General features: G+C 55.0%; 1 protein-coding gene across 5 annotated transcripts in view; it reads right to left on the bottom strand.

Moving 5' to 3' along the window:
- Positions 1-24,959, bottom strand: part of ATP11A (ATPase phospholipid transporting 11A) — a 103,585-nt gene that overhangs the window by 70,602 nt on the left and 8,024 nt on the right. Inside the window, exon 1 of one of the 5 annotated variants that reach the window (XM_061133523.1) lies at positions 15,359-15,400. The exons of the other annotated variants lie outside the window; for them this stretch is intronic. Within the exon in view, the coding sequence (XP_060989506.1) occupies positions 15,359-15,385 (27 nt within the window). The 5' untranslated portion in view covers positions 15,386-15,400. Of the gene's footprint in view, positions 1-15,358; positions 15,401-24,959 lie in introns of those variants that run through there. 5 annotated transcript variants of the gene reach the window in all.

Below are 24,959 nucleotides of genomic sequence, written 5' to 3'. Positions count from 1 at the left end.
ACTCTGCACATACCATGATGTGGCCACCAGGCTCTGGGCTGCTGACCCAGGCTGGGATGTTGCTGCTGCTGTAGTGACCCAGGGCTGAGCTCAAAGATGCCCTCCGCCTGCCAGCTCCCTGTCATCGCAGGGCCCCCATCCTCCCGCCTCGCCTGTCTGTGGCCCCCGGCCCCCACCCAACAAAGCTGCTGCTGCTTTTATGTATCACCTGCCGGACTCTCACCAGAACGGGACCCCACTGACCAGCACACACGCATCACCTGCCGGACTCACCACAATGGGACCCCACTGACCAGCACACACGCATCACCTGCCGGACTCACCAGAACGGGACCCCACTGACCAGCACACACGCATCACCTGCCGGACTCACCAGAACGGGACCCCACTGACCAGCACACACGCATCACCTGCCGGACTCACCAGAACGGGACCCCACTGACCAGCACACACGCATCACCTGCCGGACTCTCACCAGAACGGGACCCCACTGACCAGCACACACGCATCACCTGCCGGACTCTCACCAGAACGGGACCCCACTGACCAGCACACACGCATCACCTGCCGGACTCTCACCAGAACGGGACCCCACTGACCAGCACACACGCATCACCTGCCGGACTCTCACCAGAACGGGACCCCACTGACCAGCACACACGCATCACCTGCCGGACTCTCACCAGAACGGGACCCCACTGACCAGCACACACGCATCACCTGCCGGACTCTCACCAGAACGGGACCCCACTGACCAGCACACACGCATCACCTGCCGGACTCTCACCAGAACGGGACCCCACTGACCAGCACACACGCATCACCTGCCGGACTCACCAGAACGGGACCCCACTGACCAGCACACACGCATCACCTGCCGGACTCACCAGAACGGGACCCCACTGACCAGCACACACGCATCACCTGCCGGACTCTCACCAGAACGGGACCCCACTGACCAGCACACACGCATCACCTGCCGGACTCACCAGAACGGGACCCCACTGACCAGCACACACGCATCACCTGCCGGACTCACCAGAACGGGACCCCACTGACCAGCACACACGCATCACCTGCCGGACTCTCACCAGAACGGGACCCCACTGACCAGCACACACGCATCACCTGCCGGACTCTCACCAGAACGGGACCCCACTGACCAGCACACACGCATCACCTGCCGGACTCACCAGAACGGGACCCCACTGACCAGCACACACGCATCACCTGCCGGACTCACCAGAACGGGACCCCACTGACCAGCACATGCAGGGCAGGGCAGGCCCTCGAGCACCACCCGTGGAATGGCTGAAACCGAAAGGGGAACCAAGACTCACCCGAAGCACAGCCAGCCCCTGCAGAGCTGGGCTCTGGTTCACATGGAAGCCTCTCCAGACCAACCCTGGCCACGCCCTGAGGCCAGGGTGCAGGACCCGGGCTCTTTCACAGGATCGGGACGGACCCCCAGGCGCGGTGCAGCTATAGGTGACCTGTATACATTACACATGCTCTTTGCACGCCTGATACATTTCATAAAAAAAAAAAACAAAAAAACTGCTTATAATCCCATCTTTCCAACATGCTAAAAAATAAAAGTGTCTGTTTTTTAAGAGAATGTGGCCAGAAATTAGAAGGCTGGGGCCAGGCTGCCAGATTCCAACTGGCTCTCAAGCCTGACCCTGCTGGGATGAAGGTCAAGGCTGAGATCAGGGCCAGGTGCACAGAGAGCTCCCCCCAGGGTTGGGGACGCGGGGTCACCTGGCTGTATCCGCCCACCCAGAGCCTCGCGCCAGCGCTACCACTCTGCACATGAGCCGGGAAAGGAGGGGCAAGGCATGCAAAAAGGGCAGAGAGGTGGCTGAGTTAACAAATCTGAGCTGTTACAAAGACTCCAGCATGATCTTACAGCCCTGTGGCAATCAGAGCTGACCACAGACTGAAATTTTAATGGTGCAAATACTGAAGATGTGGACCCACAGGCAGCATTTTCCGCTTGGTACAATTAGGGTTTTAAAATACTGTGTACATTATATTTTAATGTACCCAGCTGGCTAGGCTGACAACACAACTGCTCATTCACATTAACAGAAAAATTAACATAAATCCCCATAATTTTAAAGGTGCATTCGTGCTTAGAATTACTTCAGAATAAAAATATCTACTGCATGATCATCAAAATTAAAAGGTAATAAAGGCCTGCCCTGGCCTGTGTGATGGCTTCTAGCTTCTGCCCATAAATGTTTTATGAAGTCATTCCTTCCTTTCGGTTTCCTCTTATCCTTTCTTTTTGCATGTAGTCCTACTTTTTTTTTTTTTTTGGAAAAAGCTACAAAGACTCTGTGAAATGTGCACATAATGCACTCTCTAAGAAAAGCATCATTTCTTTGAAACACTGCCAAAATAAGTATTTTGCTTTTGCAGTATCTTGGCACCATTGCCCGCTTGCTGAGCAGAGTGAATGCTCGCCAGTCAGAGCTCCGTGGTCCAGCAGGAGGCCTGGGTGTCAGTCAGGGCCCATCACCCTCACTGTCCACTCCCTCCCATCCCCCATCAGGACGGGGGTCAGGGCCCATCACCTCACTGTCCACTCCCTCCCATCCCCATCAGGGCGGGAGTCAGGGCCCATCACCTCACTGTCCACTCCCTCCCATCCCCATCAGGGCGGGAGTCAGGGCCCATCACCTCACTCTCCACTCCCTCCCATCCCCATCAGGGCGGGAGTCAGGGCCCATCACCTCACTCTCCACTCCCTCCTGGCCCCATCAGGATGGGGGTCAGGGCCCATCACCTCACTGTCCACTCCCTCCCATCCCCATCAGGGCGGGAGTCAGGGCCCATCACCTCACTGTCCACTCCCTCCCATCCCCATCAGGGCGGGAGTCAGGGCCCATCACCTCACTCTCCACTCCCTCCCATCCCCATCAGGGCGGGAGTCAGGGCCCATCACCTCACTCTCCACTCCCTCCTGGCCCCATCAGGACGGGGGTCAGGGCCCATCACCTCACTCTCCACTCCCTCCTGGCCCCATCAGGATGGGGGTCAGGGCCCATCACCCTCACTGTCCACTCCCTCCTGGCCCCATCAGGATGGGGGTAAGGGCCCATCACCTTCACTGTCCACTCCCTCCTGGCCCCATCAGGACGGGGATCAGGGCCCATCACCCTCACTGTCCACTCCCTCCTGGCCCCATCAGGATGGGGGTCAGGGCCCATCACCCTCACTGTCCACTCCCTCCCATCCCCCATCAGGACGGGGGTCAGGGCCCATCACCTCACTGTCCACTGTCTTCCATCCCCATCAGGACGGGGGTCAGGGCCCATCACCCTCACTGTCCACTCCCTCCTGGCCCCATCAGGACGGGGGTCAGGGCCCATCACCCTCACTGTCCACTCCCTCCTGGCCCCATCAGGATGGGGGTCAGGGCCCATCACCCTCACTGTCCACTCCCTCCTGGCCCCATCAGGACGGGGGTCAGGGCCCATCACCCTCACTGTCCACTCCCTCCCAACACCCATCAGGACGGGGGTCAGGGCCCATCACCCTCACTGTCCACTCCCTCCCATCCCCATCAGGGCGGGAGTCAGGGCCCATCACCTCACTCTCCACTCCCTCCCATCCCCATCAGGATGGGGGTCAGGGCCCATCACCTCACTGTCCACTCCCTCCCATCCCCCATCAGGATGGGGGTCAGGGCCCATCACCCTCACTGTCCACTCTCTCCTGGCCCCATCAGGACGGGGGTCAGGGCCCATCACCCTCACTGTCCACTCCCTCCTGGCCCCATCAGGATGGGGGTCAGGGCCCATCACCCTCACTGTCCACTCCCTCCTGGCCCCATCAGGACGGGGGTCAGGGCCCATCACCCTCAGTGTCCACTCCCTCCTGGCCCCATCAGGACGGGGGTCAGGGCCCATCACCCTCACTGTCCACTCCCTCCTGGCCCCATCAGGACGGGGGTAAGGGCCCATCACCCTCACTGTCCACTCCCTCCTGGCCCCATCAGGACGGGGGTCAGGGCCCATCACCCTCACTGTCCACTCCCTCCTGGCCCCATCAGGACGGGGGTCAGGGCCCATCACCCTCACTGTCCACTCCCTCCTGGCCCCATCAGGACGGGGGTCAGGGCCCATCACCCTCACTGTCCACTCCCTCCTGGCCCCATCAGGACGGGGGTAAGGGCCCATCACCCTCACTGTCCACTCCCTCCTGGCCCCATCAGGACGGGGGTCAGGGCCCATCACCCTCACTGTCCACTCCCTCCTGGCCCCATCAGGACGGGGGTAAGGGCCCATCACCCTCACTGTCCACTCCCTCCTGGCCCCATCAGGACGGGGGTCAGGGCCCATCACCCTCACTGTCCACTCCCTCCTGGCCCCATCAGGACGGGGGTCAGGGCCCATCACCCTCACTGTCCACTCCCTCCCATCCCCATCAGGACGGGGGTCAGGGCCCATCACCGCACCCTCCACTCCCTCCTGGCCCCCATCAGGATGGGGGTCAGGGCCCATCACCTCACTGTCCACTCCCTTCCATCCCCCATCAGCATGGGGGTCAGGGTCCATCATCTCACTGTCCACTGTCTCCTGGCCCCATCACAACCGGGGTCAGGGTTCTCCTTTTATCCCCGACAGGCCTCCCTCAGGAATCCATTTACGCTGAAGCTTTAAACAGCACCCGAGGTGAACCGCCCCCATCCACACCCTAGTCCTCAGTCACCTCCCCACCCCCATCTACACAGAGGGGGGACCAGCTTCCTCTGCCAGCTGTTCGGAGCACTTCCGGCGCCTCCCCCACCCTCCAGGACACACAGCGGCCTCACGACACAGAACCAGGGGGACCGCCCTGTTACTTATGGGGTGGACTTACATCTGATCACTGGACTGAACCACTAAGCACGCATGCGCGCGCACACACTCACACTCACACACACACACCCTGGTTCCAAACCCTGGCAGCATATCAGTACTACTTAGGAAGCTTGGAAAAAACAATACCGATACAGCTCAACAACACAATAATAAATAACCAATCCAAGGAAATGGGCAAAGGAGCTGAATCCACACTTCTACTGAGAACATATCCCAATGGTCAGCAAGACAGGAAAGATGCTCAGCATCTCTAATCTCTAGAGAAACGACGTGATGTCAGGACACGAAGAGACACTACCCACCAGGGGTGTGTGTGTGTGTGTGTGTGTGTTGCTCAGCTGGGTCAGACTCTTTGCTACTCCATGGACTGCAGCCCACCAGGCTCCTCTGTCAGTGGGATTCTCCAAGCAAGAATACTGGAGTGGGTAGCCATTCCCTTCTCCAGGCTCCTCTGTCAGTGGGATTCTCCAGGCAAGAATACTGGAGTGGGTAGCCATTCCCTTCTCCAGGGGATCTTCCCCACCCAGGGATTGATTCCAGGTCTCCTGCGTTGCAAGCAGATTCTTTGCCATTTGAGCCACCGGGGAAGCCCACCCATTAGGGTGGCCGCCATCAAAACAGACCAGTACTGATGACTTTCCCCTCCCAGCTAAGCACGTGGGCCCTGGGGACGGTTTGGGACAGGACTGGACCTGGTGTCTGGGGGCCCGCAGGTTCCAACGTGGGGTCACAGGACTGTGTCGCGCGGTAAAGAAAAGGGTAACAGAAGTGAGCCAAAGCCAGTGCTGTGGAAAAGCCTGTTTTTGTTTTATTTCTTTAGCTAAGGAGGGAAACAGAAAGTTGCAGATGGCAGGGAGCCTGCCACATTGTCCAGAGGCAGGGTGCCGCACCCCAAGGGGCAGCGGGCGGACCAGGTGGGCGGGGCCCTGGAGGGGCGCACGCAGCGGGGGACGCGGCCCGCCCGCATCACCACAGCCCTCGGGACGCCCGCTCTGACGGACAGGAGACCATCACCGCAGCCCACAGGACACCCCGCTCTGATGAACAAGAGACCATCACCGCAGCCCTCAGGACGCCCGCTCTGACGGACAGGAATCCATCACCGCAGCCCGCAGGACACCCCGCTCTGATGAACAGGAGACCATCATTGCAGCCCGCAGGACGCCCCCTCTAACGGACAGGAGACCATCACTGCAGCCCACAGGACGCCCCCTCTGACGGACAGGCGGCCTGCCGGCGAGGTCAGAACCAGGCAGCGGCCGCCCCCACCTCTGCCCGGCGCGGCCTCGGCCTTACCTCCCAGCAACGATCAAAGCTCGACTCCCATCACCTGGTAATCCACGGAGCACGGTGGACATGAAGGAAGGGAGAACCGCGGGGGTCAGTAGAGACCCTCCATCTCCCCCACACCCTGCTGCCTGGCTCCCTCTGCTTCTTTCCGACCTGATAAACCACCAGAGGTAGAGTTCATCACGCTCCGTCCCCTTGGTTTGAAATACTGCAATTTAGGATGACTTCCTCAGACACAATTTCCTCATTTTTAAGAGTTTTCACTTGGGCTCCACCTGGGCCCACAGCTGACTGCTCTGAAAATCACCCTAAAGTGACTCGGTTCCTTTAAAGCTAGAAGCACGTTTGGGAAAGAACAGGGTGGCCCCTGTGTGTCCTGTGGCCAGCTTGCAGGATTTATATTAAAATGGTTCCTGCGGTCACGCCTGCAATGCCAGGTGAGCACACGAGGGACCCACTGCATTGCTGCTGAGTGCCGGGATGACCACAGGGCAGGCAGGGCAGGCGCCTGGAAGCACACGTTCCTGGCAAAAGCCAGGAGAGGCGACCGCGGTCCGGTGAGCGTCGCCGCAGAGGCCCCTGGGCGGGGCGGGGGTGTGAGGGTGCTCGGGAGGGTGTGAGGGTGCTCGGAGGCACCACCTGTAACTTATTAACCACAGTGCAGCTCTAGCACTTTCATACACGTGCCTCAGGGTCACCAAACGGGGAGAGCCCGAGAGGGACCTACCAGCAAACTCAGAAACCGTCCCTGGAATCACTCAAGAAAAGCGTGATCAGTCAACACAGAAAAAACACTCACATCACACCTGCTAGACCACCCAGGTCAGGTTAAAAACAGCAACATTTCTGGTTCTTTTACAAACTTTCTTGCCAAACAGGAAGGCGTTTCTTACTTGAGAGAGGCAGGTGGCAAAATTCCACCCCCTCATTGGTGGCTGGGTTCAGTCTGACTCATTAGGAGTAGTATCAATATCATGACTAAAACGGCCACTTTTCACACCAGCACAAAATGGTTTTTAAAGGTGAGGACTGGCTTTCCCTACAACCTGCACTGCTGGCTCAGTCCTAACTGACTCTAGCACGTGTTCCCACATCTGACTGCAAGTTTCCCGGTCATCAAAGTCTCGCTGTCAGAAACCTTAAAAACGATGACCGCGGGTTCTCTAATTTGAGCCTTGTGCAAAAGGGTCATAGGAAGACTGCCGGCCACGCTGAGGGAACCAGACCCGTGCGACTCTCAGTGGGATCAGCTGTTACTCACGGAACAGCTCAGCCTGAGCGTTTCGGGAGCATCAGCAAAATCGCAACAGAAGCTGCTCAGTCTCCCCGGGTCCTTTTATCAGTCACTCTCCCAGAATGAACAGCTTGCTTTGCTTGATAAACGTGCAGAGCGTCTTACCAGACTCAGATGGACACTTCCACTCTTTCGTTCAACTGCACGAAAACAGAGCTAATGCCGGCGGCTGTCTGCTGACATTTTCCTTCTCAAATGTCCTCCTTTTCGTTGCATGTAATGGCAAACGCTGCTCGGAACCCTTCCTGAAGGAGGAGGGCCAGATGGCGTCAGCGGGTCTCCTCCCTCGGGGGCTCGCAGCACTCCACCGCACCCTGGGGCCTGAGGGACGCTGACAGCAACAAGCAGCTGCCAGAGCCGGCGGCCCGTCGACCCCGGGGCGACGCTCCCACAGCAGCGGGTCAGCGGGTGCCAGGGGCCCGAGACAGGGGAGTTTTTGTTGTGTCAAGAAAAACAAAGCTTCACCGACAAACGGACTGCTGTCGCCCTCCACTCTGAAATCTGCACAGTTACGGAAGGGGGACAACCCTGAGAGGAGGTGCTGAACTGGGTCACGCTGGTGGCTAATGCCGTCGCGTTAGTGAATTTACTTTCAGGGCAATACAGCCTCCCAACGGCCTGAAGGTGGACCCACCATCGATGGCTGAGGCTCCCAACCTGAAAACCTGATTTCTGCCCAGGTTTTCGTCTGCACGTTAAAAACAAAGACAAGAAATTCTACTTTCATCTTCAACTTTCAGTTATTACAAATTCCTTGAAGACAAACCTATTTCAGTCCAGTCTGGACGTACATAATGTAGTGCTCAGATCTTATAAAGTCTGCTCTGCATGCACAGACAACACACTTTTTAATTTGTTAGTTTTTCTGGCTGCACTACTCAGCGTTTGGGATCGTAGATCCCTAACCAGGGACCGAACTTGCGCCCCTGCCGTGAAAGCGAGGCATCTTCACCCCCGGCCGGCACAGGGAGGCCGTCAGACTCGGCGCGTTTTAGGAGGAAACAGGGACGCCTCTGCAGCACTCCTGGTCTCACTGATAACGGGCACTCGTGTGTCCATCACCTCAGCACCTGCCTCCAGAATCAAACAGAAACGCTAATCGGGCTAAGGCAGATGAGCCCATAAAACAGCCGTGCTAGTGCTGGGTTTTCTCTCGTTTGAACACCGAGGGCAGAAGAGGCTGAGCAGAGACACAGAAGAATACGGGAGGGGAGGGGCCGGGAGAGGCTCAGGGGGACTCAGCGCAGCACATGGCTTTTTTAAAAGTTTTGTGTTTGTTCTTGTTTTACGCAAAGTGTTCGTGCTGTTTGAGCGATAAGTCCGAATTTGTTCTAACTTAAAGATGTTCAAGTGAGCATTCCTCCGAATAAAGCCTGTGCACCAGCAGACGGGTCAGACGGTCTGGGGGTCCTAACAGGCACCCCCCCACCCCGCTCACCCGCAGGAGCCTGGGGAGGGCGCCGGTTACACACAGCACAGATGCACCCCGGCCGACAGGCTAGGATGGGAAGGGCAGACCCCCTCCCGACGGCGGCAGGCTCCACTGCAGCAGGGATACCCCGTCGGTGCCTGTGGTGGGTGACGCGGCGTACCCAGGGACCACCCCGCCCCCCGCCCTCTCCGGCTCCAAGGTCTGGTGTGGGGGCCCCAGCCGCCTTCTCCCTGGGAGCCCGCCTCTATAACCCCCTCTGCAACCCCCACCCCACACTGGCACAGGGCACCTGTGTCTTTTCTGCGTCCACCCTCCACGTCCCCGCCCGCTACTTTATCACAGACACACAGTGATGTGTGAGGGGCCGACTCCCACCTCCCTCGAGGATAAGCGCATGGATGTCACCCTTCAATCACGGGACTGGCGTGGAGCCTGCTGAGGCTGACCCTGCTCCAAGGATGCTCGCCAACATCAGGAGAGACCTGCCGCCCGGACACCCCCATCGACGCCTCTCCCCCCGACCTGGGGCTCCGGGAGGCGTCTAGGACCCTGCACATGAAGACCACAGAACTCGCTGCTGACCACCCTGATGCAGGGAAAGATTGAAGGCAGGAGGAGAAGGGGATGACAGAGGATGAGATGGTTGGATGGCATCACTGACTCGATGGACATGGGTTTGAGTAATCTCCGGGAGTTGGTGATGGACAGGCAGGCCTTGTGTGCTGCAGTCCGTGGGGTCGCAGAGTTGGACACAACCGAGTAAACCACACCACCACCACCTACAACACTGAGCTATCTTAAAGAATTCACAGTCAGCATGCAAGAGTTTTAAAGATGTCAATTAAATGAAACGTTACAATGTGCCCAAAGTTTTCCGTAAGATTTCCCAACCTCAGGTCTCCACAGAAACCCCAAAGGCGGGGGCTTGGAGAACTTGCCGGCTGGTGTCAGGTGAGCAGGCGGAGGCGCGGACACCGGTGGTTGGACCCCACACCCGCCCCTCGCACGCCTCGCTCTGCCCGCCTCTTCCACCCGGCTCTTCCTAATGCAACCTCGTTCCCTTACTGAGCTCACGGATCACCTCTCCATCCGGAACGTTCTTCCATCTCATGCCCTCTGACGTCAGTTCTGTGCTCACGAATGCCCATCCACAGGGTTGGGTGGCTGAGATGGCTGCCGCTGATAACACTGCTAATGGACAAACACCGCCATCACAGACCATCACCTGAAGAGTCAGGCTGTCTCTCCAGGGCGAGACAAGTAAACAGGCCCCCAGGCCAGGACCACCTGACCCAAGAATCCTAAACCAGGGACATCCTGACCCCCAGAACTGAGATTAAGCAATGTTTCTGCTTTCTAGATGATGGCTTATTCCAGTCTCCCTGTTCTTCCCCTAAAAGAACCCCACCTCCGCGCCCAAGAGTGGATCTGAGGCTTGTCCCCCAGCCTGGCACCTGCAGAAAATGCGGACTTGGCTGCAGACACCTGCTCCCTGAGTCCGGGTGACTGTGCGGCAGGCTCACAGCCCTTGCTCCGTCACACTGAGCTGTGCATTTTTATGACAAAGGGTTCTGAGCCCTTTGAGCGCTCCAGCAATCTAACTGAAGCCGAGGAGGGGGCGTGGGGGCCTCTGGCTGTAGCTGGAGGGTCAGGATGCCTGGACTCGTGCTCGGGGCTGGAGCAGAGGGTGTCCTCCCGGGACCTGACTCCATGGGCAGACAGAGTCAGGACCAGGCTGCATTCTGGAATGCCCTGCGGGGCCGGAGAACAGGCTGGCTGAGTGAGGGAGCCCCCCTCCACCCCCACGAACTGGGCCCAGACCTAATTCCTGTGTCTGAGCTCCTTCACCAGTGCCTCCCTGCGTCCTAACTTCATGCCGAGGAGAAAACTGCCCGCACCTCGTGTCTGAGGTCCTGAAACAGGCTGAGTGCGGACTCCCGAGGGTGGAAGAGGGGTGGAGGCCAAGCTCTCCACCAGGAGCGGTTCGGCCAGCCGGAAGGGAAGGCCCTGACCGACCACAGGGCGCTGACCAGATGCCGCCTGGACGCCACGCGGGGGCAGGAGCAGCAGGTGTGGCAGGAGAAGGACAGACGGATGCGGGCGGCCGGAAGCCAGAGGGGAGGTGGGGAGAGGAGGGCGGAGGGTTCTGGAAACAAACCCGCGGGCTCCTCTGTCCAGGCTCATGTGCTTCAGAAGCCCTGGAATTTCCTGGGCGGGGAGTGTCCTCAGCCTCACCTCCCGAGGGGACTCAGGTGGGCCTTGACGGCGGGGCTGGCCACACCAAGGACGAGGCTGGAGTCCCCGCCGCAGTGCCGACCTCTGGGGAGCTGGGGTGGGTGCTGGGCTCAGAGACCCCAGGGGGCGGCCCAGGCAGCTTCCCAGCCCCTCAGGGCAGGGAGGGACCCCTGGGGGACAGGGCAGAAAGCCTGAGCCCCTCCCAGGCCTCCAGACGCGGCTCCCTCAGCCTGGGGCAGAGCTGTATCTTTTACAAAAACTGGAATTGTGCAGGCCGCACTTTTGCAGTGAGTTTGGGAGTCTCTCGGGGCTTCCCTGGTGGCTCAGCTGGTACGGAATCCACCTGCAGTGTGGGAGACCTGGGTTCATTCCCTGGGTTGGGAAGATCCCCTGGAGAAAGGAATGGCTACCCACTCCAGTATTCTGGCCTGGAGAATTCCATGGACTGTAAAGCCCATGGGGTCGCAAAGAGTCGGACATGACTGAGCGACTTTCTAACACACAGGTAAATGCTGGAACCTGTGGGTGGTGAGGATGGCACCCACAGCAGCTGTCCCCGGGCCTGGTGCCGCCTCGGCCCTGAGCCCTGACCTGCGGGGGTCTGCACTGACCCCGGGTCAGGACCCCGCTGGGGTCGGGGAACCGGCTCAGAACTCGCTCCCCAGGTGTGGCTCCAGATGTGTGACCTGGGGGTGCAGCCAGTCTCTGCCCCTGCTCCTCACTTGAAAACGGGGGTCATACCTCGGCCACGACACACTTTTCGTCCTAAGTGGCACCTGTAACCTGGCGTCCTGGGCGTCAGAGGCCTGGGGTCCAGGCTTGGGACGCTGCCGTCTGGGGCGGGGGGCAGGTCACAGCTGTCTGCCACCATCACTTACTCCCCCGACTGTTCCCTGCACTCCAGACTGCGGGTCACATCGCCCAGGACCACTGCACTGAACTGAGTCAGACCCGCCCCGGAAGGCCAGCCCGTAGCTCCTCTCGGGGAGGGGCCGCTCTCCCGGGCGCTCGGGACACAGACTCCTTCCTCTGCTCACACGGGCCTAACACTGGGCAACAGCCTCTGGGGAGGGTCTGGAGACAGGGGACTCTGACAGTGTGCCTGACTACAGCTAACCGGCTTCCCTGAGGCCACCATCTTATCAGCTCCCCAGGCCCTGCACGTGCATTCTCAGCTCACACTGCCTTCTGTCTGTGACCTCAGGTCAGAATGGATTTACACTCTGCAGCAGCGCCCCCGGGCTGTGCAGGTCAGGGGGTAGGGGGCGGAGCGGGGGTTCTCACTCACGGCCTGCACCTGCCTCTCTGCTGGTCCCCCCCAGGACGGTAAACAGTCCCTCTTTATCAGACCACGAAGCGGCAGCAGGAGGCCCCGCCCACAAGGGCAGCAAGCTCATCTCCTGGTCACGCGAGGACCTCTCGCCTCCCGCCAAGTGTCTCCTCTCAGTAGTAACAGAAAGTGTCCTGAGTGAGCTCTGCTGCTTGTTTTAACTCGCCTTAATGGCAAAAGCTTTATACTTTTCTTCAGATTACAAAAGCAATACATGATCAGTATAAAACTTTTTAGCACAAGACAGACAAACAGATGAAAATAACCATAACCCACAACCTTGACATCCAGAGGTAATCACTAGCTGACATTTCTTTGTATACTTTTCCACATTTCTTTTCTATGCATGTATTTATATGAATCCATAAAAAGGCATATATATTAAAAATAGGATCATGTCATTTGCACAGTTTGTAATATGTTTTTTTCACCTAATACAGTATAAACTTCTTTTCACATCACTAAGCCTAAAATCTACACCCTCTCTCTAAAAGTCTGCATTGTATTCCTCTGCACAAACTGTCAGTAATCTACCGGTTCACAGAGTGAAGTTGCTTTCTTTACTACTGTCAACAAAGCTGCAGGGAACATTTTATTTTTGTTTTATTTTGAAGTATTGCTATACAATATTATATAAGTTATGGGTGCATAACACAGTGATTAACAACTTTTAAAGACTATCCTCCACTTACAGTTACTATAAAACGAGGGAACATTTTAATATGATTATCTTTGCACACTTAGACCATGAGTTCCTGAGGCAAATTCCTAAAGATGGAATGGAAATATTTATTCTGCATCAAGAATAAATAAGATTATTCCCATAGCCTACATGTTAATCTTTGACATTTTAATAATGTTTCAAGACAAAGTAATAAATGGGGAAATTTTATACTTAAAACAATTAAGGACAGACTTTTATATTTATTTGGGTTTTCAAATTGCCTCTCTGCAAGTTTAAACACCTGGAGCAGAGGATCACTGAATTACCTGATGCATCAGGAGGACGGACCTTGGCCTGTGGGCCCTGCCAACCACGTGACAAGATGCAGCCCACAGTGTTCAGTCACCGCACATGTGTAGTCAGATCAGGCTTGGGCTGTCAACGAAAGCCTTTTCTGTTAAAACCAATAGCAACGTTTTAAGCCTCCCTCGCCCCTTAATATTCTACCCTGTTCTAAAACACTGGCCTTTGATCCGCCTGTGCTCGAGGGCTAAGTGCTAACTCAAAGCCCACCAGAGGGTCCCCAGACGATCTCCTTGGAGAAGGTTCCAAGAACCTAATCGGGGGGCTCCTCTTCCTCTGACTCCCCGCTCCCCAGAGTCCAGCACACACAGTTTGAAGGTGGGACCCCGCTGAAGGCTGCCGTCACCCCTGAGATTTCAAAGGACACTTGCAGCTGTATTTTGGTTAGTTGTGCAGACCGTACGTAAAGTTATAAAACGGTTAACTGGAAAAGTTTAGTTCGAGTTGGCTAACAAACAAAATTTTATCAGCAAAAATAAAAAACAGAATGAACATCATTAGTGGAAAATTAACATTCTTAAAGCTGCAAAAAAAAAAATCATCCAGATGCTTTCATTATTTCCATTGCTTTTATGCCCTTTTCCAACAGCAAAGCAATGAGTGCTTCTTACAGAAAAGGTGAAAATAGAGACAGGCAAGGAGGGTCTCATGCAGGGAGCAGGATTCGGGCAGCCCTGTTCTAACGCACACATAGCTTCCAACTTTTAAGGATGGTTTATAACATGTCCTGTTTTCTCACCTACCACCACTAGTTAGGAAATTCAGTACCATCAGATATTTGAGGAAATAGGTTTGCCATTACAAGCAGTACAGAGAAGCTGAAAATGAATTAACAAACCAGCCCCGGACCTGTAAACACTTCGGTAGCACAGTGACACTTGTGATGCACACACCATCTGGCTCACATCCACAGCTGAAACACATAGCAGGTCTGCACTGCTCAGCAGCGTGACGCTGCAACCTGGGGACAGTTACTCTCAACCCAAGTCCGTGTGGTTGTTAAAACGTTTTCTAAAACTGTGTTTTCCAGAGAAACCCGCAGCTCCTCCTGGGCCACGACCCACCTAGACCGTGTGATGGGGCAGCCCTGCCTGCTGTGAGCCCAGTCGTGCATTCTGAAATAAAATCGGATATGACTCAGGAGGAAAAATGATTCTTCGAGCTGTGAAATGTCACGGACCTATTTCACCAGCTTGCAGGTGAGGCCATAATTTGCACCTGAAATTCTGTCCTGCTCATTCTGCTCTCTAAGGCTTGGAAAAACCTCTCCGCGAGCAGGAGGATCTCTGCTTTCGGCTCTTGGTCCCCGTTCCTGTGGAAGCTGCAGCAGAGAGCTCACACTTCCCCACTCTCAGAACAGCCTGAGCCCCCAAGTCGCCCCAGGCCCACCACCCCCGTGCAGGGTGCCAAGCCCAGGCTTGTGTGTCCATGGACCTGAGCCCAGAAGGCACGGGGCTCAGGCAGGCGCCCCGGCCACCTTTCTCGAAACTACGGTTTCTGCTCTCTCACGCTTCCCCCGTGCAGCCCCTTCTGAAGCAGAAAGAGGAGGGTGGTCTGGAAGGGGAGCCAGGCCAGCCCCTCTGCTCCTTCCTCCCATCACCCCCTCCCCGCAGGGACTTAGGGGAAGGGCTGGGGGTCCTCCGAGGGGCCAGAGAAGCGCCACTGGCATCTCCTCCAGCTGAGATGGGGACGTCTCTGGCGGAACCCAGAAGGTGCCCCCTGAAGATCCGGCATGAGGGCAGAAGTGGGGAGAGAGGAGACCCAGCCTGTCTCGCAGGAGGAAGGGCGGGTGGGGCATGGAGAATGGCAGGACAGCAGAAGCCCCGGGGTGGGGTGGCGGGGGGACAGAGGGACCAGAGCCCTCCGCTCAGCGACCCACCTGGTCCCCAGCCGCCGGCCTCGGCATCCACTGGAGGCTGCATTCCTGGCCTCCCTGTCTGCAACTGGGGACACCCAAGCTGGTATCTGGTTTCCTTTCTTCCTTATCAACAGTTAGCTGTCAGGAGAAGATTAAATGGCCAGAATGTGATCTTCCCACAAACAAAACGGGAATAAAATTTCCATTCTGCCTGGAACAACTGCAGCCTTAAGAAGCCACAGCTTAAACAAGAATCAGAAACCCACAAGATCATGTAAGATTCAACACCGCCATTCACACGGCTCACGCTCCTTTCTATCTGAATGTGCTCAATAACACGAATTCTTACATCCATAAGAACCAGGAAATTAAAAAAAAAAAAATCATTCCACAAAGACCCAGAGAGCTTTGTGGACTCTCTTATGTAATACCGTGTAGATGAATTTACAACTATCCCAAGTCCACAGAAATCCAACTGAACTTGTTTTAAACATTCACACCTCTGTTCATAGCAACCAAAGGTGTCTTGTTTGGATATTCAAACACACGACAACGGTAGGTCTATCTGGGCTCTGGGTTCCGGGAGCGGCTGCCAGAAAACCACCCACTTCCAGATAATCATGATGGTATGACCACTCACCTAGAGCCAGACATCCTGGAATGTGAAGTCAAGTGGGCCTTAGGAACCACCACTATGAACAAAGCTAGTGGAATGATGGAATTCCAGTTGAGCTATTTCAAATCCTAAAAGATGATGCTGTGAAAGTGCTGCACTCAATATGCCAGCTAATTTGGAAAACTCAGCAGTGGCCACAGGACTGGAAAAGTCAGTTTTCGTTCCAATCCCTAAGAAAGGCAATGCCAAAGAATGCTCAAACTACCGCACAATTGCACTCATCTCACACACTAGTAAAGTAATGCTCAAAATTCTCCAAGACAGGCTTCAGCACTACGTGAACTGTGAACTTCCAGATGTTCAACCTGGTTTTAGAAAAGGCAGAGGAACCAGAGATCAAATTGCCAACATTCGCTGGATCATTGAAAAATCAAGAAAGTTCCAGAAAAACATCTATTTCTGCTTTCTTGACTATGCCAAAGCCCTTGACTGTATGGATCACAATAAACTGTGGAAAATTCTCAAAGAGATGGGAATACCAGATCACCTGACCTGCCTCCTGAGAACCCTGTATACAGGTCAGGAAGCAACAGTTAGAACTGGACATGGAACAGACTGGCTCCAAATAGGAAAAGGAGTACGTCAAGACTGTACATGTCACCCTGCTTATTTAAGTTATATGCAGAGTACACCATGAGAAACTCTGCACTGGAGGAAGCACAAGCTGGAATCAAGACTGCTGGGAGAAATATCAATAACCTCAGATATGCAGATGACACCACCCTTATGGCAGAAAGTGGAGAAGAACTAAAGAGCCTCTTGATGAAAGTGAAAGAGGAGAGTGAAAAAGTTGGCTTAAAGTCAACATTCAGAAAACTAAGATCATGGCATCTGGTCCCATCACTTCATGGTGAATAGATGGGGAAACAGTGGAAACAGTGGCTGACTTTATTTTTCTGGGCTCCAAAATCACTACAGATGGTGACTGCAGCCATGAAATTAAAAGACGCTTACTCCTTGGAAGGAAAGTTATGACCAACCTAGATAGCATATTAAAAAGCAGAGACATTACTTTGCCAACAAAGGTCCGTCTAGTCAAGGCTATGGTTTTTCCAGAGGGCATGTATGCATGTGTAAGAGTTGTACTGTGAAGAAAGTTGAGCGCCGAAAAATTGATGCTTTTGAACTGTGGTGTTGGAGAAGACTCTTGAGAGTCCCTTGGACTGCAAGGAGATCCAACCAGTCCATCCTAAAGGAGATCAGTCCTGAGTGTTCATCGAAAGGACTGATACTGAAGCTGAAGCTCAAATCCTTTGGCCATCTGATGCAAAGAGCTGACTCATTCGAAAAGACCCTGACGCTGGGAAAAACTGAAGGCAGGAGAAGAAGGGGACAACAGAGGATGAGATGGTTAGATGGAATCACCGACTTCATGGACATGAGTTTGGGTAAACTTCGGGAGTTGGTGATGGACAGGGAGGCCTGGCATGCTGTGGTCCATGGGGTCGCGAAGAATTAGACATGAGTGACTGAACTGCTGAACGGAGCCCTTTCTGGGCACAGGTTCGGCCCCAGGCCCCGGAGGGCCTGCCTGTGGTTCTGTCCAGCGGATATAAGGGCAGGTGGGCTCTCCACCCACCCCGCTGAGCTCTGCCGCTCGCCAGCACCACTCACGCAGCACTGCCCGGGAGTGCAGGAAGGGGGGCCAGGGCACCTGAGACCCCCAGGAGCAGCAGCGGGGAACAGACTCTGGGCCTCGTCCGGCCCTGGCTTGACAACTGACCTTCACCACCAGTCGTCTCCTGTGGACTATGCTGGCCACCTGAGAACCACCCCCGCCATCGCCCCTTTCATTAAAAGGGCACCTGGTGCCCCCATCCGCACAGAGAACACTGGCCACAGATCCCAGGGGTAAGAACCACCCTGAGACAGCAGAGGCCGTCGCCCAGGAGCCAGGGGGCCCCCGCACCACCCCCAGACAGGGGCTGGGCCCCTTGCTCCCAGAGCTCCGTCTATCCCCCAACCACAACTCGTCCTCTGGGGGCGCTGCACCTGCCTTCCCGTTTACTCCACCGGCTGGAGAGGAGTGTGTGTGTGTGTGTGTGTGTGTACGTGTGAACCACGCTCATGAATGAGGACATGGACTCCAGGGGTGTGTGGACAGCGTCCCTGGCCACAGAGTGACATGTGGATTTTACATGCTGGAGGCGTGTGTGTGTGTGTGTGTGTGTGTGTACGTGTGTGTGTACGTGTGAACCACGCTCATGAATGAGGACATGGACTCCAGGGGTGTGTGGACGGCGTCCCTGGCCACAGAGTGACATGTGGATTTTACACACTGGAGGCCTGTGTGTGTGTGTGTGTGTGTGTGTGTGTACGTGTGAACCACGCTCTTGAATGAGGACATGGACTCCAGGGGTGTGTGGACGGCGTTCCTGGCCACAGAGTGACATGTGGATTTTACACGCTGGAGGCCTCGTCCTGGCCTTGAAACCAGAATCCAGGATCTACTGAGAAGGTGGCTTTGCAGAAGGGTCCCGAGGCCACCGCCTGGACCGTCACTTCCCGGGCCTGCACGTCTGTGCATAAAGTCTTCTCAACACCTCGCTGGCTACAGGTCTAGAGCGGGTCAACCCGTGGCCGGGATGAACACGCTGGACGCTGGGCGGGTGACAGGCTGGAGTCTATGCCCTAAGCCCCCAGTGCCCCCCACGGCCCCATCCACGCAGGGCCAGCGAGCCCAGGGAGGCGGCCGTGGGCAGCTCAGGTTAGCACAGGACCTGCCGGGGGCCACGTGGGCTGCAGCCTTCATCCAGGTCAAGACGTGAACCAAACTGCTCTTTCCCCGGCCCCAGGCGGGAAGTCAGTCATCAGCTGACAAAGTGCCCGAAGGTACCTGACCCGTCTGTGGCGAGGCTGGGCCAAAAATAGAGAGAGACCAGCGCCAGCCAGTCCCTGCTTCCCGACGAAGGGCAGGCCTCTGTGCGGACGCACGTCCACCGTCCCTCAGACCTGACGCCCCTGCGACGTCCACGGGTAACGGGCTGAGAGAGGCCACGCCCCCAGGCCTGACGCCCTGAGAGAGGCCACGCCCCCAGGCCTGACGCCCTGAGAGAGGCCACGCCCCCAGGCCTGACGCCCTGAGAGAGGCCACGCCCCCAGGCCTGACGCCCCTGCGACGCGCGGGTAACGGCTGAGAGAGGCCACCCGGCCGTCTTCAGGAAGGCGACGCCGGAGCTCGCCGGGGACACGCGCCGAACTCTCTCATCGTTACTTTTCGGTCAGCTCTGCGGAGGACCACGACGCCCCAGCAGGGCACCTCACCGGCTGGTGACAGCCGCGGTTTTTAACGAGCCACACTGTTAAAGAGACAGAAGTGTTCAACTTTACAACGAAGTTTCTTGTTAAATAAACTAAGTACTTAATAAGAACGGGACTTCCTGCTTTTGAAACCACACCGCTCTCTAAAAAGTGACACAGCAATTTATGAAATCAAACAATTATTTCAATTTAATAACAACAAAAAAATCTCCTATCACCTTTGGAGCAGAAATAACAGAAAACTGCTTGTCACAGACCCAACAATTTTACAGAAAAAAATTCCTCAAATTTAAGTTTCACCTATTTCTTAATCATTGTTTTTAGATAGTAAAAGAATAAACATTATAGATTAACTCAAAACAGAAAATTTATCTGATCCAAACAATCAACAGACTGTAGTTTCTGGAAGAAAATTTCTCATAAAGCACTAAATTCCTATTTCTTATCAATGCACTTAGGAGAAAGGCATGTGGCTTTCTAACACCATTAAACAAACATCATTATGAGCTATATTATTTGAGTGTACTGCCAACTAGATATAACTTTTAGTTATGAGATATTCTGTCTCATTACAGAATTACTTGTTTTATGACAAGTATTGAGTTTTCTTCTCTGAAGCAATAATCACCACTCAGGCTGCTCTAAACAAACACATATTAAGCAAAACATAAAGCCAAATGAATACTCACATTCAAGTATTTAAATTTTAATAAAGCTTGCCATCACCAATTATTTAAAAGAAAAAAGAAAAAAAACCTCTTGCCAAGGGTACATTTTCCATTAAAATTTAATCACTGCTTAGGTTTCAGTAAGTCTTCCCATGTCTCTGATAAGGTCTTTTTCATTGATTAAAAAAAAAAAAAGCTTCCAAAAAAGCAAGATATACAATATAAAGTGTAGAATAAACTACTTAAAACTGCCCATAAATCAGTTTCTTTTTGGGAAGATGAAAAAGTTTTAGAAATGGATGGTGATGATAACTATGCAAATGTAACTTAAAGCCAATGGATTATATTATATGCCTATTTGGAAATGGTTAAAATGGTAAATCTTATGTATATTTTACCACAATTAAAAAAAAAAACTGCCCATAAACCAATCTACCGTATATTCATTCAATAGGTCAATGCATGTTTGTAATGTTACAACCATCCTAATTTATTACATCACATCTTCCTCTTCGGCCATGTAATTCCTTTTTTTGAACTTTTATTGGAGTATACAGTTGACTTACAATATTGTGTTAATTTCAAGAGTACAGCAAAGTGAGTCTGTTATACATACACACACAGCCACTCTTTTTAACATTCTTTCCCATACAGGTCCTTACAGAGTATTGAGTACAGTTTCTTGTGCTTTATAATTTTAAACCAAATTTTAACCTTTATCAAAGGTAACATACATACTCCATGTTTTAAGCAATGAGAGTTTCGGGGTGGCCACGTGGCCCTACTGATTACAGCGACAGTGACCCCCCATCTGTCACACCGCCCCTACCGCCCACCGCGGACCGCTGCGCTGGGCTGGCCTCTGGCCTCCATGGACCCCTAGCCCTGTGATTTCTGGGCCCAGGGCCACCCCGTGCCCCCAGACCTGGACCCCCAGTCCTATGATTCCCGGGCCTGGAGCCACCCCGTCCGCCCTAGACCTGAACCCCCAGCCCTGTGATTCTGGGGCCACCCCATACCCCCAGACCTGGACCCCCCAGTCCTGTGATTCCTGGGCCCAGGGCCACCCCGTGCCCCCAGATCTGGACTCCCAGCCCTGTGACTCTGGGGCCACCCCATTCCCCCAGACCTGAACCCCCAGCCCTGTGATTCTGGGGCCACCCTGTGCCCCCAGACCTGGACTCCCCCAGTCCTGTGATTCCCGGGCCCAGAGCCACCCCACCCCCCTAGACCTGGACCCTCAGCCCTGTGATTCCGGGGCCACCCCATGCCCTCAGACCTGGACCCCCCAGTCCTGTGATTCCCGGGCCCAGAGCCACCCGGTCCCCCCAGACCTGGACCCCCAGCCCTGTGATTCCTGGGCCCAGGGCCACCCTGTGCCCCCAGACCTGGACCCCCAGCCCTGTGATTCTGGGGCCCAGAGCCACCCTGTCCCCTAGACCTGGACCCCCAGCCCTGTGATTCCGGGGCCCAGAGCCACCCCGTGCCCCATACCTTGACACCCAGCCCTGTGATTCCGGGGCCTGGAGCCACCCCATCCCACCCAGACCTGGACCCCCAGCCCTGTGATTCCGGGGCCTGGAGCCACCCCATCCCCCCTAGACCTGGACCCCCAGCCCTGTGATTCCGGGGCCACCCCGTGCCCCAGACCTGGACTCCCCCAGTCCTGTGATTCCCAGGCCCGGAGCCACCCCATGCCCCAGACCTGGACCTCAGCCCTGTGTTTCAGGGCCCGGAGCCACCCCATCCCCCTCAGAACTGGACCCCCAGCCCTGTGTTTCCTGGGCCCAGGGCCACCCCGTCTCGCCAGACCTGGACCCCCAGCCCTCTGATTCCGGGGCCCGGGGCCACGTCGTCCCCCCAGACCTGGCTCCTGTCACCTCCCCTTCTTTCCCCCTGCCCCCCATTCTGACCCCATTCCCGTCTCCTTTTCATCCACGGCCCTTCCTGACACTCAGCCAGCCTACTGCGTGCCTATTTGCTGTCTACAACCAAAATGCCGTCTCCAGGGGCGTTGGGCATTTGTGCATTTTGCCCCCCACGGCATCCCCTGTGCATACAGGGAGTGTCAACAGATATCTGTGAATAGCGACGCTGAGCACCCAGTGTGCACTGAGCTCGTGGCACGCCTCCCCCTGCTAGAATCTGCCAGGCTTGCCCCCCACCTAAGCTTTATTTATTTATTTTTTTAATTTCTTTTTTTTTTTTTTTTTAGTTGATGCTTGAATCTTTTTTTTTTTTTTCTTCAGTGGGTTTTGTCATACATTGATATGAATCAGCCATGGATTTACACGTCTTCCCCATCCCAATCCCCGCTCCCACCTCCCTCTCCACCCGATTCCTCTCGAAACATCCCACCTTCGCCTTCTCCCACAGAGTTCAAAAGTCTGTTCTGTATTTCTGTGTCTCTTTTTCTGTTTTGCATATAGGGTTATCGTTACCATCTTTCTAAATTCCATATATATGTGTTAGTATGCTGTAATGTTCTTTATCTTTCTGGCTTACTTCACTCTGTATAAGGGGCTCCAGCTTCATCCATCTCATTAGGACTGGTTCAAATGAATTCTTTTTAATGGCTGAGTAATATTCCATGGTGTATGTGTACCACAGCTTCCTTATCCATTCATCTGCTGATGGGCATCTAGGTTGCTTCCACCTGAGCTTTAATGTCACGAGTTTCCATGGTTCAGAAAAACAGTGAGAAGAGCTAGACAACATCAGAAGTGAGGACACAGGCAGAGTCTAACCACGGGATGGTTACCTCAGCTTTCTAACACACACGCTGCCTTCAGATGCATCCCCAAGTCAAAAAAGTGCGCGGGCGGACATACCTCACGGCTATCTACGACTTTAATGGCTTATCTATGTGATTCACATCAAAACGACTATTTCCAAACCCTTCCTAAAGAGAAAAGGGAAGTTAAATTACTCCACGTGCATGTAAGTTGTCCGTCCATTTCAGATCCTTTACCTGAAAGGGACGGACAAATCCAGGCCTGCCTTACCCTCAGATCATTCATCTCCTGCACCAATAATCGCCCCATGACTTTGTTCCAGGGAATAATAACTTTTAAGTCCATGATTTAAAAACTCATGTTTTCTGGGCAGGACACGGAGGCCCTCCTGAAAAATCACACAGAAATCCAGATGACGCTCCCATGGCAGAACTTCATTGTCCCTAATCCTTTGCTGAAAATAGGCTGGAGGAAATCCTCTTTTCTCTGAAGGAGGGAGATTACGTAACAGCCAGCTAGGCTGGCCGCCTCCTGCCCCGACAGCGGGGTCTGTCCGGAGCAGGGAGGGAGCAGGTGGGAGGGAGCAAGACCGACACCCAGGGCAGAGGCAGACACACACGGCCCAGAAATAAACTTGATCTTGTGGGGCGGATTCCATCAACTGCACGGACAGTTCAGAGAAGACAGAGCGGGGCGCCCCCCACCCCGGGTCCTGCAGCTTTGCCGAGAGCCCTGGCATCAGACAGACGGGGCCAGCCCCCAGCACCACAGAGGCTGTGCCGGCTCCCCACCGTATCAGGGTGTTTTCTGACACGGGTGTGTACCAGCCTGAGCAGGTTTTTAATGAGAGAGAACCAGGCTGTGATTACAGGCAAACCTAAGAAGGAAAGATCCACAGCACTGGCCCGGGAACGCTCAGGTCACCTCGAAAGCCCAGGACGCGTGGGTGGTAGGGTGACCCTGCGTCCCCGGCCCACAGAGAAGTCACGTCCCTGTCACCCCAGCAGCAGCCCGGGGTCACCTTCCAGCCACCCCGCTCCGATTCTGCTGGAGGTGAAGAGGCGGCCCTGCACAGAGCAGGCCAACAGCACACTGCCTAAACCAGATCCCATTGACTCGGGGACCAGCCGCTCCCCAGCCCCCTCCGCCCAATCCAGTTACGTGGGGGACATCTGTCGCGTCAACGAGACAGACGCTGCGGATTTAGTCCTAACAGACCCAGACGACACTTGACACCAACCACCACTCTCCTACTGAGCCTCCCAGCTAGGGCTAATGCATGCCCAGTCGCGTCCGACTCTCTGTGACCCCACGGACTGTACCGCCATGCTCCTCCGTCCACGGCGTTCTCTGGGCAAGAATACTGGAGTGGGTTGTCGTTTCCTCCTCCAGGGATGGGAACATAAACCCAGGTGCAAAAATTTCACTGGCTAAAGGTGTCAAAATCATACAGAGTCTGTTCTCTTATCACTGTGGAATTATGTGAGCAATCAATAGCAAAATATACTTTAAAATAACCCACGTATTTTCAAGTGCAGTGTGACATTTACCAAGAGCGATCTCTGACTTAGCCATTGAAAGCCTCAATGAAGTTAGAAGACTGAAAAAACCAAGCCTCCCACAGGGAAAAAAGAAAAGAGAAAGACAGGAACACACAGGACCGTGACGGATCAGGGCTTGGATCGAGGGCACCGTGGTCTGTCAGCGCTGACGACAGCTGAAACCCGCTCCACAGCCCGGAAGAGCGACCATTCTTGCTGCATGCTTACTCTGTTAGTCCCCCCAAATTCTGGGGAACACTTCCTTTTGTTTGATAAAACAGTCAACAGACAATGCACTTTTTCAAACTGTGTCCTTTGCGGTTCTCTCTCTGTATTCAGCCACAAACGGAAGTGTGTCCCCTGAACGCACACAGTGAACCCCTAACCCCCACTGTGATTGCGGCTGGAGACGGGACCCGGGGAAGCAGGGGAGATGAAACGCGGGTGTGAGGGTGGCATCTTCCCTGATGGGACCATGTCCTCGCAGGACGAGGGACAGAGACCACTCGCTCTGCCCCCCTCCCCGGGAGCAGCCGCCCGAGGGCAGGAGAAGGCCGCACTTGCAGTCCCGAGCCTCGCTGCGGCCCCAGCCCAGCACCAGGACAGGCACGGACCTGCCGCGGCTTCGTATTTTAGATGCCGGCGCTTAAACACACCACCACCGAGGTTCATGGACCCGCCACGAGCATCTTAGAACCACCCCGGAATCGATGCCAGCTTTTCACCACGAGGACGCCGCCT

This window comes from Dama dama, chromosome 30 (assembly GCF_033118175.1).
Source record: "Dama dama isolate Ldn47 chromosome 30, ASM3311817v1, whole genome shotgun sequence".
Taxonomy (NCBI): Eukaryota; Metazoa; Chordata; class Mammalia; order Artiodactyla; family Cervidae; genus Dama; species Dama dama.
Note: the sequence above shows the minus strand (reverse complement) of the source record. Positions and strands in the feature narration are given on the sequence as shown.